At 42.7% G+C, this 17153-nt stretch overlaps 1 protein-coding gene across 3 annotated transcripts in view; it reads left to right on the forward strand.

Moving 5' to 3' along the window:
• Positions 1 to 17153, forward strand: part of acoxl (acyl-CoA oxidase-like) — a 417467-nt gene that overhangs the window by 197012 nt on the left and 203302 nt on the right. For all 3 annotated transcript variants that reach the window (XM_060848850.1, XM_060848867.1, XM_060848859.1), the window contains one exon: positions 10757 to 10910. In XM_060848850.1, coding sequence (XP_060704833.1) covers positions 10757 to 10910 — 154 coding nt within the window. The remainder of the gene's footprint in view (positions 1 to 10756; positions 10911 to 17153) is intronic.

The following is a 17153-nucleotide window of genomic DNA, read 5'->3' on the forward strand; positions in this document are numbered from 1 at the left end:
GCTTTAAACAGGACTTAAGTTCCTGTTTATTGGTCGTGTAATTTCTGTTTTATTTTTATGCTGACGCTGTTTGTTATTTAATGCTGAAGTGTTTTCTGTGTTTTTGCAGCATTTGGAGATTTATTTCCCCAATCCTGCTTCAATTACATAGTTCTTGTAAATGAAACCATTGCATGTTTTATGTGGTAGTTCACTGGCAGACTAAATGCTACTACATTTGGCTGTCAATTTTACAGTAAACTACATAAAATGGGTGTTGACTTATACATCGAGTATAAAGCTGGATGGTGTGGGTGGTCACCATCATTGTCATTCATCACCTCGGGTCTACTCTGTAGATGTTTCCTATACTCCTGTATATCTTCTCAACACAATCCATATCATCTATCTGATTCCTTGTACATCTGTTTGGTAGTCACCAGACTAAACAGAAGAGGAGGAAGCATCAGCAGGAAGGCAGAAGCTTTGCAGTCTTGTTCAACCCGATGTGTCAAGTGGGTAAGCAATCTTGGCTTCCTCCTGTGGTCCCCAACGTCACAGCCTTTGACCAATTTGATTTCGTACATGTGCTATTACAAAATGGCTGACGGCATGGAATGTTGCAAAGCCCCTAACAATATTCTTGTGAGAATACCAAAGACAATTGCTGCAAAACTGCCGGAGTTCCATCTCAGTACAGCTCCAATAACAACATCTACCTTACAGTGTAGAAAACTGTCTGGCTATGTACCATCAACAGAAAGCAGAATAAATCCAACCTGACCACTGACGTCAATGGTTATGATAATTAGAGATCAATCACCTCAGTCTCAAGGATATCCTGCAGGAGTTCCTCAGGAAAGTCTCCCAGGCCTAATAATCTTCAGTTTGCTTCATGCATTAACTTCTCTCCATCATTAACTTCTCTCGGTCATGAGGTCAGAAGCAGGAATATTTATTGATGGTTGTGCATTGATCAGCACCATTTCCAAGTCCTCATGTACTGAAATGGTCAATGACCTTATGCAGTAAGTCCTGGACAACATTCAAGTTTGGCATTAACATTTCAGTAGCAAATAACATTTGCATCACGCAAGTGTGAGACAATTACAATCAAACCTTGACAATCAATGGCATACCTTTGCTAAATACCCCACACTTAAACATCCTGGGGCTACCATTGTCCAGAAACTGAACGTAAATGCTGCTTTACAAGTACAGGTCAGACGTGAGGAATTCTGCTGTGAGTAATGCACTTCCAGACTCTCCAGTACCTGCCAGCATCCATAAGATATAAGACAGGGATGTGATTGAAATCAGTTCCAGTGACACTCAGGAGGCTCTGCAGTGATACTAACCAGGACTCAGCTGTTTGCTTGATCAACACCCATCCACCACATTGTAGCAGCAATGCCATCTACAATGTAGCACACGGTACTTTCCAAACCACAAACATTATCACCTTGAGCACCATCACCGCCTGCAGGTTCTCCTCCAGGCCAGACACTATCCTGACTCAGATTGATATCTCTGTTCCTTCACTATCACTAGTTAAGTTTCTAAAATCATTGTGGTTTTACCAACACTGCTTGGACTGCAGCAGTTCAAGAAGATTGCACACCACCATTTCTTCAGAGCAAAAGGGGATGATCAAAATATTCTGTCCTGGCCAGTGATCTCACATCCTGTGATAGAATATAACAAAATAAATGCTTCCGAAATATGGACATTTGACCCATTTAATTTCCATACCAAATCCACATAATATATTACAAACCCATTTTCATCCTTCTTTCCAGACTCTTAATATAAATCCTTATTTATTTATCTGCTGGCAGTCCCTCACTGACTTTCTGGTCCAGACTGATGCGAGTCCAGAATTTTGAGCAGAAAATCTAAGCTGACTCTCCAGTGCTGTGATACTTCACTGGCAGGGATGCCATTTTTTGAATAAGACATTAAACTAAGGCAATTCCTCAGGTTAGGTTGACTTGGAAGATCTCACACACGTTTTAAAAAAGAACAGGGAAAGTCTGTGGATTATTACTGTGCACAAATTGGCTGCCTCACATTACAACATTGACTTTGTTTCAGAATTACTTCTTTGCCTGTAAGATGCTTTGGAACTCCCTGAAGTTATGAAAGATCCAATATAACATGCAAATCTTTTTTCTTCTTCTTTCACTTCTTAAATATCTTGATTGGTTTGGTGTTAAAAGCTGCTGGGATTACACATTTTACTTTCTTATAATATTTTGCCTTAAACAATTTGGAAACCACTCCCCCTTTCTGCTTCTAATATTAATTCTAGACTTGATCTTGCTCTACATGCTAATTAAATTTCATAATCTCACTTTCTAAAAGTTTCCATTCCAGGAAACAGTCTACACTCAATTATAGAGCTTCTAAATATAGGCTGTCATTGTGGCTTTGGAAAATCTCAGCGCATTTCCACTGGATTATCTTTTGAAGAGTAGGCAATGTTGTTTTGTTATCAAACCTGCCAACCAGTTTGAACACATAAAGATATTACAAACCAAAACAGATAGAAATAGGTGTAGACGATCACTTTTTTTGAAATGGTTGCACTTTGGTGCAGGTGTGGATATTCTGTTTGGTAAGTTCTTTAAGAAGTGGATGGCATTTTCAGTCTTTATCATTGTCATGCACGATGATGAGCATTAACATTCATACTGTGTAACACAACAGTAAAGGGGTAATACCTGTGCAAGGCAATGTCTAGGTCATAGTTGGGATATGTGTGCGCACCTTTAGGCAGTCAATATCAAAAATTCATTAAAGCCATAGACTTCATGCATAAAAAACAGCAGTTGTGAACAGAGATGAAATACGAGACTATTTCCACTGGTGCAGAAAAGATTAAAATGATTTCTTGGAGACTTCAAAATTGTTCATGGTATTATTTGGCAAACAGAGATAAATTTATTTATTTTTTGTTTGATCATGAAATGTGAACATTACTAACTAATCTAGCATTTTTGCCCATCTCTAAATGCACTTGAAGAATGCTGGTTAACATCCTTGTTGACCCAGTGTAGTTTATATAGCACTGGTAAGCTCAGAGTTTGTTGGGAAGGGAGTTCCAGGCTTTTAACCTAAGACCATAAGAAATAGGAACAGAAGTAGGACATTCATTCCCATTCAATCATATCATGGCTATTCTGCCATCCCCAACGTCTACATTCCTGCATTTTCCCTGCCACCTGTGATACCCCGACTGATCAAGAATCTATCCATTGCAGTCTTAAATATGCAGAAGGACTCTGCCTCCACAGCAAGGAGTTCCAAAGGCACTCACCTCTTTGGGAGAGGAAATTCCCCCTCATTTCAGTCTTAAATTGGCACCCGTTATTTCTGATACTACGCCCTCAGATCCTAGACTTGCCCATGAGGGCAATCATCCTCACAGCCTGTCAAGTCCCTTTAGAATCCTATCTGTTTCAATAAGATCATCATGCATTCTTCTAAACCTCAACAAGTACAGTCCCTGCCTGTTTAACCTTTACTGAGAAGACAATCCCTCTGTACTGAGGTCATCCTAATGAACCTTCTTTGAACTGCCGCCAATGAAATGATATATTTCCTTAAGTCAGGGGACCAAAACCACGCACATGAAGGCATTCTTGTGCATATGTTACCCGGAAGAAGGGCTTCTGCCTGAAACGTCAATTCTCCTGCTCCTCGGATGCTGCCTGGCCTGCTGTGTTTTTCCAGCACCACATTTTTCAACTCTGGTCTCCAGCATCTGCAGTCCTCACTTTCCCCCACATGTTATCCTTGTTATGCTAGATTGTAAAGGTCATGGTTTGTAAGATATTGTCTGAGGAGTAATGGTGAGTTGCTGCTGTGCGTCTTGCAGCTAATACAAATGATAGCACTATGCCCTGGTGGCTGATTGGACATGTTTAAAGCTGTGAATAGGGTACCAATTAAGCGAGCACTTTGTCCAACATGTGCTACCTTCTTTTTCTTGTTTATTTTTAATTCTTATCTGGGATGTGGGTGTCACTGACACTCTCTAGCACTAGCTGTTAGATTAGATTAACTGATTATCCCTCTACATCATTTCAAAGACAGTGAAGGGTCAACCACATGGTGTCACATGACCACCAAACCAGACAAGGATGGAAAATTCCCTTCTCTAAAGGACAGGAGTGAATCAGATGAGTTTTCATTGAATTCAAATTTCACCATCTGACGAAGTGTGATTTGGACACATGTCCCTTGAATTTTAGTTGGTGTTTCTAGATTACTAGTCCAGCGATATTATCATAATTCACCCACCACTGCTCGTTGGTAACTCCAGGGTATTGGCATTCAGTCATGCCAAAGAACAATGGTTTGATTCTCTCTTATTGGAGATGGCTATTACATAGTGCTTGGGATGTGCCTGTTACTTCCCACTTGTCAGACCAGCCCTGAATGTTGTCCAGTTCCGGCTACATGCGGGCAAGGACTGCTTCAGTATCTGAGGTGTTGCAAAGTTTGGTTGCCAGTAACAAGGTTAGGAGGAATCATTTTGACGTAAGAAGTTGCATCATCGGAGTGTATTGTCATTGATTATAGTTGAAGCAAGGGCTTCCATCTCTAAAGAATAAAAAATGGATGCAGGTTTAAAGCAGAGATTTACAAAGTAGAGTAATAATTTACATGTATTTGAAGTCTAAAAAGGAATATCCAGTCGAACGGAACCACTTTCATGTTTTAGCTCTACATAAGCTTGTTCTCATCCTTCTTCATCTAATGTTATTAATATATCTTTTAATTTCTTTGTCCATTATAATTTGCCTTCATTCATTCACATGTACCTATCCAAAGGCAAGTCCTTGGCTCATTGTTTGCTGCCGGAACCATTTTGACAGTTTTTGTTGGTGATAGGTTTCCATTGCCTTCTACTATCGGGGTAAGGTGAGTAAACCAGTCTCAAGACCATCTTAGCGAGATCAGGAATCAAACCTGCACCGTGACTGAACTGCACACTAGCCCACTTGTCTCACTGACCGCCATCTTTATCTAGTTTCCTTATAACTACATCTAAGCTAATTACCTCAACTTCTCCTTGTGGTAACAAGTTCCACATTATAACTACCCTCTGTATTGAAAAAAAAACATTCTCCTGAGGATTTTGTTTTGCTTGGAATTCCTTCTGATTATCTAAAATTTAAGACCCCTAGTTATGGCCTTACCAAAGAGTGGAAACAATTTATTTCTGTCAATTCTGTTAAGCTTTTTCACAATTATAGTTACCTGAATGAAATTGCCTCTGAGTGTTAAATAATCTAGAATTTTCTACTTTCTGGTCAATTTTTCTAAGTGTGTATAATCTCAGAATCTTAGCATGCTTCTAACAGTTTGAGATTGTCTGGCAAAGACCTGGCACAAACACGATTGGTTATATAGCCTTCTCCCGTATTTTAATCTTAGTTGCTTCAATTAAAAGACCAACTGCGTTTATGAGATTTTTGGCTGTCAGCCACTGACCTTGCAGACCTTCACAGTGATCTTACAAGTTTTATGGTGTCGCTTTCCTCTGTTACAATGTAGGTTTCACCCTGATGCCATCTCAAGAGGATTTCTGGATCCCAGAGATAGTGACATCAACAGATTGCTGAGTTAATAATCACATTGAAGATTTCTTACACAGCAAACCAGGAAATTAAAAACACTGATTATCATCTGTAAAACATGAGGTTTATCTACAAACAGAAATATTACAAACAAACTTCTGTAAATAGGAAAATGACTTACTTTTAAAAAAAGAGTCAGTGACATCTTTATCATGGTGGATAGGGGACAGATTTCTGAAATTAGTTTTTATCAGATCCAGAGATTTTGCTTGTAAGTAATAATAACTTCATATTGGATTAAGTTCCCTACAGTATGGAAACAGGCCCTTCGGCCCAACAAGTCTACACCGACCCTCCAAAGAGTAACCTACCCAGACCCATTCCCTTACCCTATATTTACTCTTGACTTGTCAATTTAGCATGGCCAATTCACTGACCTGCACATCCTTGGACTGTGGGAGGAATCCGGAGCACCCGGAGGAAAGCCACGCGGACACAGGGGGAATGTGCACACTCCACACAGACAGTTGCCTGAGGCGGGAATTGAACCTGGGTCTCTAGCGCTGTGAGGCAGCAGTGCCACCCCATTTTAATATGACATTAAAACCTCCATTAAACCTCATTAAAGAAATCATCACATTTTCAAAGGCCTTTATGATAGGAAAATTTTGTTAGACACTGGTGTACATTCTAAATCACTTTTTTTTGTCCCAGTTACATTTGAGAACAGTTGAAATGTGCACCCTATTGCTGAGCATGATAGCCCTGACAAGAACTACCGGATTTCCATCTTTTTCTGTACGTGCATGTCGACCAGACATTGCTGTCAGTTTTGCAGAGCAGTTACATTGTACTCTGACAGTTTCACCATCATCAACACTACAGTTTTATATAAGCTCCACGTTACTACTTGGCTCTTATGTGATATGCTTTTCATTTACCCGAGGTGGAACATTTAATGTTCTGTGAATCTATATTGGCAAATATCTCCTTTTCATCGTTCTAATCAGAGAGATGCCAACCTTAATGTGAAGCAGTAATAACTATCAGATTACTGCTCTGCTCCTACCTTTCTGTGTCTAGTTGAAGGTCCATGTTTCTTTACAAGTCATCCAAACCTGGCTTCTTCAGGAATACAGAACGGTAGTCAATGTTCCCTCTAATTTTCTTACTGGCTGCACAGAATTCTGAATCTGGTGCGTGACACTGACTTTTGGAATTGATGGTCAACGCTGCAATCAGTATGCTGAAGCTACTCACCATGCACAGTACATCAGAGCAACTACATGCTCTCCAGTTGCTTTTTGACGGCACTGCTTGCTGTATTCTGGTAACTGTGTAAAGTTCCTCAAGCTTTTCTGCATCTTTGTGAGCTAGGATCCAACACACATTCAGGTCTTACATCTGGTTTGTGATGACCCGTAGACTGAAGGAGGTGGACCAGTATACCTGTAATTAATTTCTTTTTCTAAACAAAATAGGCTATATTCCCTGTTTTACTGTCATCTGAAAATTTCAATAGCATCTGCTATTCACAAGGGAGCAGATGAACATGCACATCATTTAAATTATGTAACTCTCTCCCTCACATAATGTTGCTGGTGAATAACCACACTTTTAAGGGAGGAAATATACTGCAGGTGCAATCAATCTTGCTGTAGATTGCGTGATCCTTTTTACATAGATTCTTCTTGGTCAGTAAATAGATTCCTGCTGTAAACTAGACTGCGGTTAGTCATGCCATAGCACCCACCCCACCACTAACTCAGCAGCTAACACAAGACAATCTCTTGATGTGTTTGCAGTCATGCCTGTCAACACTAACGTTTAGATTCAGGTACAGGAGCACTCCAATTTGATCCAAGCTAACACAAGCTTGTTTTCTAGTAGTGAACACTGAATCTAAGATAACATTTACAAACAAAAGAAGTGGACAATGTACCACATTCATCCCAATAGAATGTTGGAATCAGTCTTCCAATTAATTTGAAAGCTGCAGCAATTTCAAGTTAAACCAGCTGCTTTACTGTAATTGTATTTAAAGCTTCTGCAGTTCCTGTTTCAACTCTCATATTACATCTCTCATTTTTTAAAAAATTTCCATCAATTGGAAATTTGTAGAAATTCTCCCTTCCTCATTCTTCTCCTTGACTGAGTTGCCTGGCCTTGGCAAAACATTCATACGTCACCTACTGGCAGCTTGTCTTATATGAACTGACTCAATTGATGTTTAGACTTGGATTGACATTATTTTAGTAGTGCAACATAATCTAAAAAGGACTATTGACGTTGCTCTCCATTAGACAGAGGTAATTTGTTACACATCTGGGTTTGGGTTGGCAAGTGATTTCGCACACATTCAGAGGGTTAGATTGGGTGGACAGGGAGAGCCTTTTTCCAAGTATGGTGATGGTGAGCACGAGGGGGATAGCTTTAAATTGAGGGGTGATAGATATAGGACAGATGTCAGAGGTAGTTTCTTTACTCAGACAGTAGTAAGGATGTGGAATGCTTTGCCTGCAACAGTAGTAGATTCGCCAACTTTAAGTATATTTAAGTTGTAATTGGACAAGCATATGGACGTACATGGAATAGTGTAGGTGGGATGGGCTTCAGATTGGTATGACAGGTCGGCGCAACATCGAGGGCCTGTACTGCGCTGTAATGTTCTATGTTCTATCTTCTTTATTATGGAATTAGACCTTTGGGCACCTTTTGTGTGAAACTGGAGATGTGGAGTTGCTCACTATTTCCAGAAAGTCACAGCATTCACATGGTAATTGCCATATTTAAAACACAACTGCACACCATTTCAGGTATTGATAGCCAGCAAATTCCCTTATACTGTCCTGCTCCACCACCATCACGGAGAATATGACCTGGACGAAAGGAAAATTTGTTCCCCACTTTGCAGACAGGGACCTGAAGGTTTCAGTGGATGGGGTAGATGGTGGGTGAGGAGAAGAGGGAAGTCCTTTTTCCAGCTGACCGTCACATTAAATGATCACAACGCGAGATCAAGCTAGCTTGGACCTGGATTGCTGTATCGAGGTTAAAGCAGCTGCCCAGCAGTACAGGAGGAAGGTCAATAAACTTCTGCATTTTTCTAGAGTCAGTGCTACCATATTCTCTGTGCTGCATTGCTCACCAGGCCACTACAGACTGACACTACACACATACACACCTCACCAAGGCTTATGCAATATAAGCCTCAGGATTCCTTTTATCATGTCCACTCACGGCTCTCTCTGATCCACCTCATCCTTACAGACTACTCACTTGTCTGAGCCTGCTTTCTGCTCCATCACGGGAGACACCTCAGTATCTCGGAGTTTAATTTAGATAAATGTGAGGTGTTGCATTTTGGGAAAGCAAATTAGAGCAGGACTTATACACTTACCTTCAGTGTTGCTGAACAAAGAGACCTTGGATGCAGGACCTTGAAAGTGGAGTCGCAAGTAGATAGGATGGTGAAGTAGGCGTTTGGTATGCTTTCCTTCCTTTATTGGTCAGAGTATTGAGTACAGGAGTTGGGAGGTTATCTTGCGGCTGTACATTGGTTAGGCCACTTTTGGAATATTGCGTGCAATTCTGGTCTCCTTCCTATCGGAACGATGTTGTGAAACTTGAAAGGGTTCAGAAAAGATTTACAAGGATGTTGCCAGGGTTAGAGGATTTGAGCTATAGGGAGAGGCTGAACAGGCTGGGGCTGCTTTCCCTGGAGCGTCAGAGGCTGAGGGGTGACCTTGTAGAAGTTTATAAAATCATGAGGGGCATGAATAGGATAAATAGGCAAAGTCTTTTCCCTGGTGTGGGGGAGTCCAGAATAAAGGGCATAGATTTAGGGTGAGAGGAGAAGATATAAAAGGGACCTAAGGGGCATTTTTTTTCACACAGAGGGTGGTACTTGTATAGAATGAACTGCCAGAGGGAGTGGTGTACAATTGCAACATCTAAAAGGCATCAGGATGGGTACATGAATAGGAAGGGTTTGGAGGGATATAGGCTTGGTGCTGGCAGGTGGGACTAGATTGGGTTGGGATATCTGGTCGGCATGGACAGGTTGGACTGAAGGGTCTGTTTCCGTGTTGTACATCTCTATGACTCTATGCATTACCATTACCACTAACTCCTTTTCCATGAACTTCCATCATTTTCAATCCTTCTCCTTGTCTCATACAGATCCATTTGGGCCAAGAGGTCCAAATTTTTATTTTTGTTGGGGAAGATGGAGGAGGTTTCTCTTCTCTTACTCTCTCTCTCTCACATTCTCTCTCTGTTTGTCTCTCTGTCGTGGTGTGTCTCTGTCTGTCTGAATCTCTCTCTGTCTCTCTGTGTGATGAACAAATTCTGTACTTGCCTAGAGAATAGTTTGACTGCTCATGTGGATATGACAAAGGTCAATTAACCCAGTAACGGTCATTGAACTGTGCTCAACCATGTCATTTTCACATTACTGTCAGTGCTAACTCATATTTTCATCTCTCTTAACGGGAAATTCCCTTGCTTCTAGAGGCACCCAGCAAACCTTGGCAAAGAGGCCACAGTAAGAGATTCTCAGCTTCACTTCAACCTTGAGCAGGAAGCCACTGAAGCCTGATAGGATTCAGCAGCATGGCTTTCACCTGGGCTTTAAAGATGCTACTGCAAGTGTGAAAGCCATAAGGCCCCAGCAATGGCAAACACTTGCAGCCACAACATCTCAGAGAAAGGCTTGCAAGATACCAGTTGTGTAATATACAGGGTAAAGAGTGGAAGATTGTGTGAGAAAAATCATTCTGTATCATGGAGGACCAGGTGCCATGAATCTCACTCAATGAAACACATTAATTTTGTTGTTGTTGGAATGGGGTTCAGTAATAGTCTTTAACCCCTAATTTTCTCTTTCTACTCTTCAACTTTGTCCTTATTGACAGCAGTGATTTGCAGAGGAGTCCCACCGGTCACTTTGAGATGCTGAATCCTCCTCTGCTTTCATTCACTCTTTCAAGGTCAAATTTTCCCACACAGGATGTTAGCAGGAGCAGTGAACCCAGCTGATAATGCTTTCTCTTTTTTTGGCGGATGGTGGAGCTGATTGTAATCCTGTTTTGTTTTATTTGTGTAGGAGTCACATATTACCTTGTATTCTCGTGTCATGTCTCTAACTTTCAGATGTCTCAAAGTTGGTTTCGGTGTTCTCCTTACAGGTATGCAGGAGAGATACTGGATGAAGATATGTATCAAGGCAGGAATCTGGTCAACAATCGCTCTTTGCAGGCATTAGTAGCAGGGCTGAAAGCTTACAGCACCTGGGAGAATCTAGCCTGTTTACAAGATTGTAGAGAGTGCACCGGTGGTATGGTGAGTAAATCATGTGGAAATTATTCTTTTCTAGATGTGCCGAAAGAGCATGGGATAAGTTTGTGAAGCCTAAACTGAGGAGTGTACATTTTAACACTGCGCCATTTATTATTTATGGTATTTGTAGTCTGGAGACTTGATGACTAAATCTAGGCATTGACATTTCAGTGCAGCTGCACTGTATGAGGCGCTGTCTTTAATTTCTAAGACATTGAATTGAGCCTCGACTTCACCTCTCAAAATCATGCAAAAGCTTCATGGCATTATTTCTAAGAAGGCCAGAGGAATTATCCACAGTGAACTGGACAATATTTCACTCTCAACCAACTAATTTGCTGTCACGCTGCTCAGAAAGCAGGATTTAGTGGATTCTAGACATCTGAATAAGAACAGAAAAGTGCAGAAATACTCATCAGGTTATGGTAGCATCTGTGGAGAGAGAGAAGTAATGTTTTGGATCCATGAATTTTCATCAAAACAGCATTAAATATGTTCTTCAACTTGAGACCGCTGGGGAACTGATAATACCATCACTAGGAACCAGAATCATACAAAGTTGGAGTCAAATGTTTTGGAAGAGTGTGGAACACTGGTTGGGTAGGTCAGTAGTCCTAAGGTTCTGAAAATATTGAATGAAACCTCCCAAGATCCAGCAGCATTAAGAAGGAGATTTTCAACATCTTGAAACATTGGGCAATTCTAGAATCAATAAAGACTGAAATAGTACTCTGAAGTTTTGGATTAGTGGTGATGTTGGCAGGATATAGGAATTGGAGTGGAAGGGTTGGAGTTGTAATTCATTTGAAAGCATTGGGGTTTGTTTATGTTGCAGTTTGCTGGGATTAGATAGTAGAAGGGCTGAAGAAGGGCTTATGCCTGAAACGTCGATTCTCCTGCTCCTTGGATGCTGCCTGACCTGCTGCGCTTTTCCAGCAACACATATTTCAGCTCTGATCTCCAGCATCTGCAGTCCTCACTTTCTCCTTAGGTAGTAGAGTCATAGGGTTGTACAGCATGGAAACAGATCCTTCGGTTCAAGCCGTCCATGCCGACCAGATATCCCAACCCAATCTAGTCCCACCTGCCAGCACCCGGCCCATATCCCTCCAAACCCTTCCTATTCATATACCCATCCAAATGCCTCTTAAATGTTGCAATTATACCAGCTTCCACCACATCCTCTGGCAGCTCATTCCATATCTGTACCACCCTCTGTGTGACACTCCGATGTCGAGCGATACGTGAATTGAAAACAGCAAAGGTAGTAATTGTGCAGGTTCTCTCTCATTCCTGCACTGTCCTCACCATGTGCTTCCTTTGTCTGTTCTTCTCCCTTTTAAAACTGTGTACTGGAGGAGTAGAGTCCAGTAGCTTTATGGGAAGAATCCCTTTCATCAACATATTCCTATCCAAGAAGGTCTCTCTACAATACATCCTTCAAACAGTATATGAGTTTCCATAAATATTTAAAGAAGAAAATAGTTAACTAGGTGAACTAGGTGCGCGCTGCTCCAAAAGCTAATACTTCCAAATAAACCTGTTGGATTGTAACTTGGTGTTGTCTGATTTATAACTTTGTCCACCCCAGTCCAACACTGTTTCCTCCACATCATAAATGAATATTGGTTCTGTAGAAAACCAGACTGGAGAATTAGTAATGGAAAGAATGAATTGAACAGTACTTTGGACCTGTCTTCACTACAGAGAGGATAAATAACATCCAGAAGCAAGAGTAAGTCATGAAATGGAAAATCTCAAGAAAATTCCAACCACCAGAGAAGTAATATTGAGGAAATTGTTGAAGCTGCAGGCTGACTGTGTCTATGTCCTGATGGACCTCCTGCAAGGGTTTTGAAATAAGTGGCTAATGAGATAGATGATGCATTGTTTATACTTTTTTCAAACCTGAAAATGTGTTGCTGGTTAAAGCACAGCAGGTTAGGCAGCATCCAAGGAACAGGAAATTCGACTTTTCGGGCCAGAGCCCTTCATTAGGAATGAGGAGAGTGTGCCAAGCAGGCTAAGATAAAAGGTAGGGAGGAGGGACTTGGGGGAGGGGCGATGGAGATGTGATAGGTGGAAGGAGGTCAAGGTGAGGGTGATAGGCCGGAGTGGGGTGGGGGCGGAGAGGTCAGGAAGAAGATTGCAGGTTAGGAGGGCGGTGCTGAGTTGAGGGAATCGACTGAGACAAGGTGGGGGGAGGGGAAATGAGGAAACTGGAGAAATCTGAGTTCATTCCTTGTGGTTGGAGGGTTCCCAGGCGGAAGATGAGGCGCTCTTCCTCCAACCGTCGTGTTGTTATGTTCTGCCGATGGAGGAGTCCAAGGACCTGCATGTCCTCGGTGGAGTGGGAGGGAGAGTTAAAGTGTTGAGCCACGGGGTGGTTGGGTTGGTTGGTTCGGGCGTCCCAGAGGTGTTCCCTGAAGCGTTCCGCAAGTAGGCGGCCCGTCTCCCCAATATAGAGGAGGCCACATCGGGTGTAGCGAATGCAATAGCCGATGTGTGTGGAGGTGCAGGTAAATTTGTGGCGGATATGGAAGGATCCCTTGGGGCCTTGGAGAGAAGTAAGAGAGGAAGTGTGGGCGCAAGTTTTACATTTCCTGCGGTTGCAGGGGAAGGTGCCGGGAGTGGAGGTTGGGTTGGTGGGGGGTGTGGACCTGATGAGGGAGTCACGAAGAGAGTGGTCTTTGCGGAACGCTGATAGGGGAGGGGAGGGAAATATATCCCTGGTGGTGGGGTCCGTTTGGAGGTGGCGGAAATGACGGCGGATGATACGCTGTATACGGAGGTTGGTGGGGTGGTAGGTGAGAACCAGTGGGGTTCTGTCTTGGTGGCGGTTGGAGCAGCGGGGCTCAAAGGCGAAGGCGCGGGAAGTGGAGGAGATGCGGTGGAGGGCATCGTCGATCACGTCTGGGGGGATTCTACGGTCCATGAAGAAGGAGGCCATCTGGGCTGTATGGTATTGGAACTGGTCCTCCTGGGAGCAGATGCGGCGGAGACGAAGGAATCGGGAATATGGGATGGCATTTTTACAGGGGGCAGGGTGGGAGGAGGTGTAGTCCAGGTAGCTGTGGGAGTCAGTCAGTTTATAGTAGATGTCTGTGTTGAGTCGGTCGCCCCAGATAGAAATGTTAAGGTCTGGGAAGGGGAGGGAGGAGTCTGAGACAGTCCAGGTGAATTTGAGGTCGGGATGGAAGGTGTTGGTAAAGTTGATGGACTGTTCAATCTCCTCGTGGGAGCACGAGGCAGCGCCGATACAGTCATCGATGTAGCGGAGGAAAAGGTGGGGGGTGGTGCCAGTGTAGTTGCGGAAGATGGACTGTTCCACATATCCTACGAAGAGACAGGCATAGCTGGGGCCCATGCGGGTGCCCATGGCAACTCCTTTAGTTTGGAGGAAGTGGGAGGATTGAAAAGAGAAGTTATTCAGGGTGAGGACCAGTTCAGTCAGTCGAAGGAGGGTGTCAGTGGAAGGGTACTGGTTGGTGCGGCAGGAAAGGAAGAAGCGGAGGGCTTTGAGTCCTATGTGATGGGGGATGGAGGTGTACAGGGACTGGATGTCCATCGTGAAGATAAGGCGTTGGGGACTGGGGAAGCGAAAATCATGGAGGAGGTGGAGGGCATGGGTGGTGTCCCGAACGTAGGTGGGGAGTTCTTGGACTAAAGGGGACAGAACCATGTCGAGGTATTGGGAGATGAGTTCGGTGGGGCAGGAGCAGGCTGAGACAATGGGTCGGCCGGGGCATTCAGGTTTGTGGATTTTGGGCAGGAGGTAGAAGCGGGCGGTGCGGGGTTGTGGGACTATGAGGTTGGAGGCGGTGGATGGGAGATCCCCTGAGGTGATGAGGTTATGGATGGTCTGGGAGATGATGGTTTGGTGGTGGGAGGTGGGGTCATGGTCAAGGGGGCGATAAGAGGAGGCATCCGCGAGCTGGCGTTTGGCCTCAGCGGTATAAAGGTCGGTGCGCCAAACTACTACCGCGCCTCCCTTGTCTGCCGGTTTGATGGTGAGGTTAGGGTTGGAGCAGAGGGAATGGAGGGCTGCACGTTCTGAGGGTGAGAGGATTTTTCAAACCTGCCTTGATTTGGGTAAGATCCCATTAAATTTGAAGCTAGCAGATTTAACTCCTTTATTCAATATTGAAAGGATTGATAGGATTGTAGGTTGGGAAGAGAACAGTGGGGACGGCCTGGAGGCTCAGTGGTTAGCATTACTATCTCATAGTGCCAGGGACCTGGGTTCCATTCCACTCTCAGGTGGCTATCTGTGTGGAGTTTGCGCATCCTCCCCATGTCTGTGTGGGTTTCCTCCAGGTCCTCCACTTTCCTCCACAGTCCAAAGATGTGCAGGTTAGGTAGATTGGCCATGCTAAAATTGCCCGTAATGTCCAGGGGTACATAGGTTAGATGGATTCGCCATTGGAACTGCAGGCATACTGGGATAGGGGTTGGATCTGGGTGGTTTGCTCTTTGGAGAGTTAGTGTGGACTTGTTGGGCTGAATAGCCTGTTCCCACAATGTAGGGATTTTATGAGGACACAAGGTGATTACAAAAAGATGTAAATAGTGGATGGGCAAAGATTTGACATCGGGAGTATAATATGAAAAATGTGAAATTGTCCATTTTGGTGGTAAGAATAAAGGAAGGGAGATTATATAAGTGATGAGAGATTGCAGAGGAATTTTGATTGTTCTCATGTGATCTATAGAAGGTTAGCATGTAAGGACAGCAAGTAGGAAAGCTATTTAGTGTGGTGTAATTTATTGTGCGCTCCAAAGTCGGGAGGTCATGCTTCACTCATGTGGTGCACTGGTGACACCATGTCAGGAGTACTGTGCATAACATCGGTCACCTTTTATGAGGAAGACTCTAGATGTGTTGAAGGCTACTCCGAAACAGCCTTTACTGGGCTAATAACTGGAATGGTGGATTGTCCTCTGAGGAAAGGTTGGCCAGATTAGTGTTATATCTGCTGGAATTTAGACAAAGTCAGAAATCACATGATACCATGCTATAGTCCAATAGGTTTACTTGAAATCACAAGCCTTCATCCCCTTTGTCAGATGACGGACTTGTGATTTCAAATAAATCTGTTGGACTATAACTGGTGTTGTGTGATTTCTGACTTTGTTCACCCCAGTCCAATGCCAGCGCCTCCACATCGTGGAATTTAGATAAGTAAGGGGTGACTTGATTGAAACACATGAAACACTGAAGGTTTTTGACAAGGTATGTGTGAAGAGAATGTTTTCTCAAATGTGAAATCTAGAAGCAGAGTTCTAAAATCAGGGGTCAGCTATTTAAAACAGAGATTGGATGAATTTTTTCTGAGGTTGTGAATCTTTGGAAGCCTCTTCCTGAAAAGGAGGTGGAAGTAGAATAGTTGGAAAATTTAAGGTAGAGATAAATCAATTCTTGTGAAGCAAGGGATGTAATGTTATAAGGAATAGGAGGGAATGTGGATATGAAGTTACTATCAGATCAGACATGATCTTATTCAGTTTAATTTGAGGAGACTAGAAGTGGACACCCTGTTGCTGAGCTTGATATCACTGACAACAACTCCTGGATTTCCATGTTTTTCTGTGCATTTATGTACACCAGAAGTTGCTGTCAGTTTTGCTGAGTAGTTACATTTGTTACAACTGGGCATTGAACCCCTCTGTTATTTAAACCAAACACCCAGAAAAACACCCCTTGCTTGTAGTCTGTTAAAGTATGAATGACAGAGAATTCCAAAATTCCACTATATAAAGAAAATAATATCAATTTATTCTTTAACTCTAAAAGTGAACATTAAACAACACCTATTCATAACTCTTAAGCCCTGCTTTCTCTTAATTGCTTATAATCTGCCTCCAATTCCATAACAATATGCTGTTCCAGTAAAATACTTTTTCAAATTACATCAACTTAATTTCAAACCCATATAGTGGCTGTTGCTTCCAGTGCCTTTCCTCTTTCGGTTGAAGATCTCCCTGGGCCATCTTCTTTCTTTTATTGCAAAGATGTTTAATATGAAAAGGTACCTTTCGTAGAGAGTGTTTTAAGTGGCAGTTGCTCTGTCTGACTTTCAAAATGTCTGCCTTTTTTTATACCTCCCACATTAGATCATCTCATTGGTTTGACATTGGTAAAACAATAAATTCAAACTCGATTGGGTTTTAGTATGCTGAAGCATAGTTTAAGCTGATTGATTAAATTTGAATTATTGTCAAAACAGCAACCAACTCGAGTATCTA

Source organism: Hemiscyllium ocellatum, chromosome 3 (genome assembly GCF_020745735.1).
Source record: "Hemiscyllium ocellatum isolate sHemOce1 chromosome 3, sHemOce1.pat.X.cur, whole genome shotgun sequence".
Taxonomy (NCBI): Eukaryota; Metazoa; Chordata; class Chondrichthyes; order Orectolobiformes; family Hemiscylliidae; genus Hemiscyllium; species Hemiscyllium ocellatum.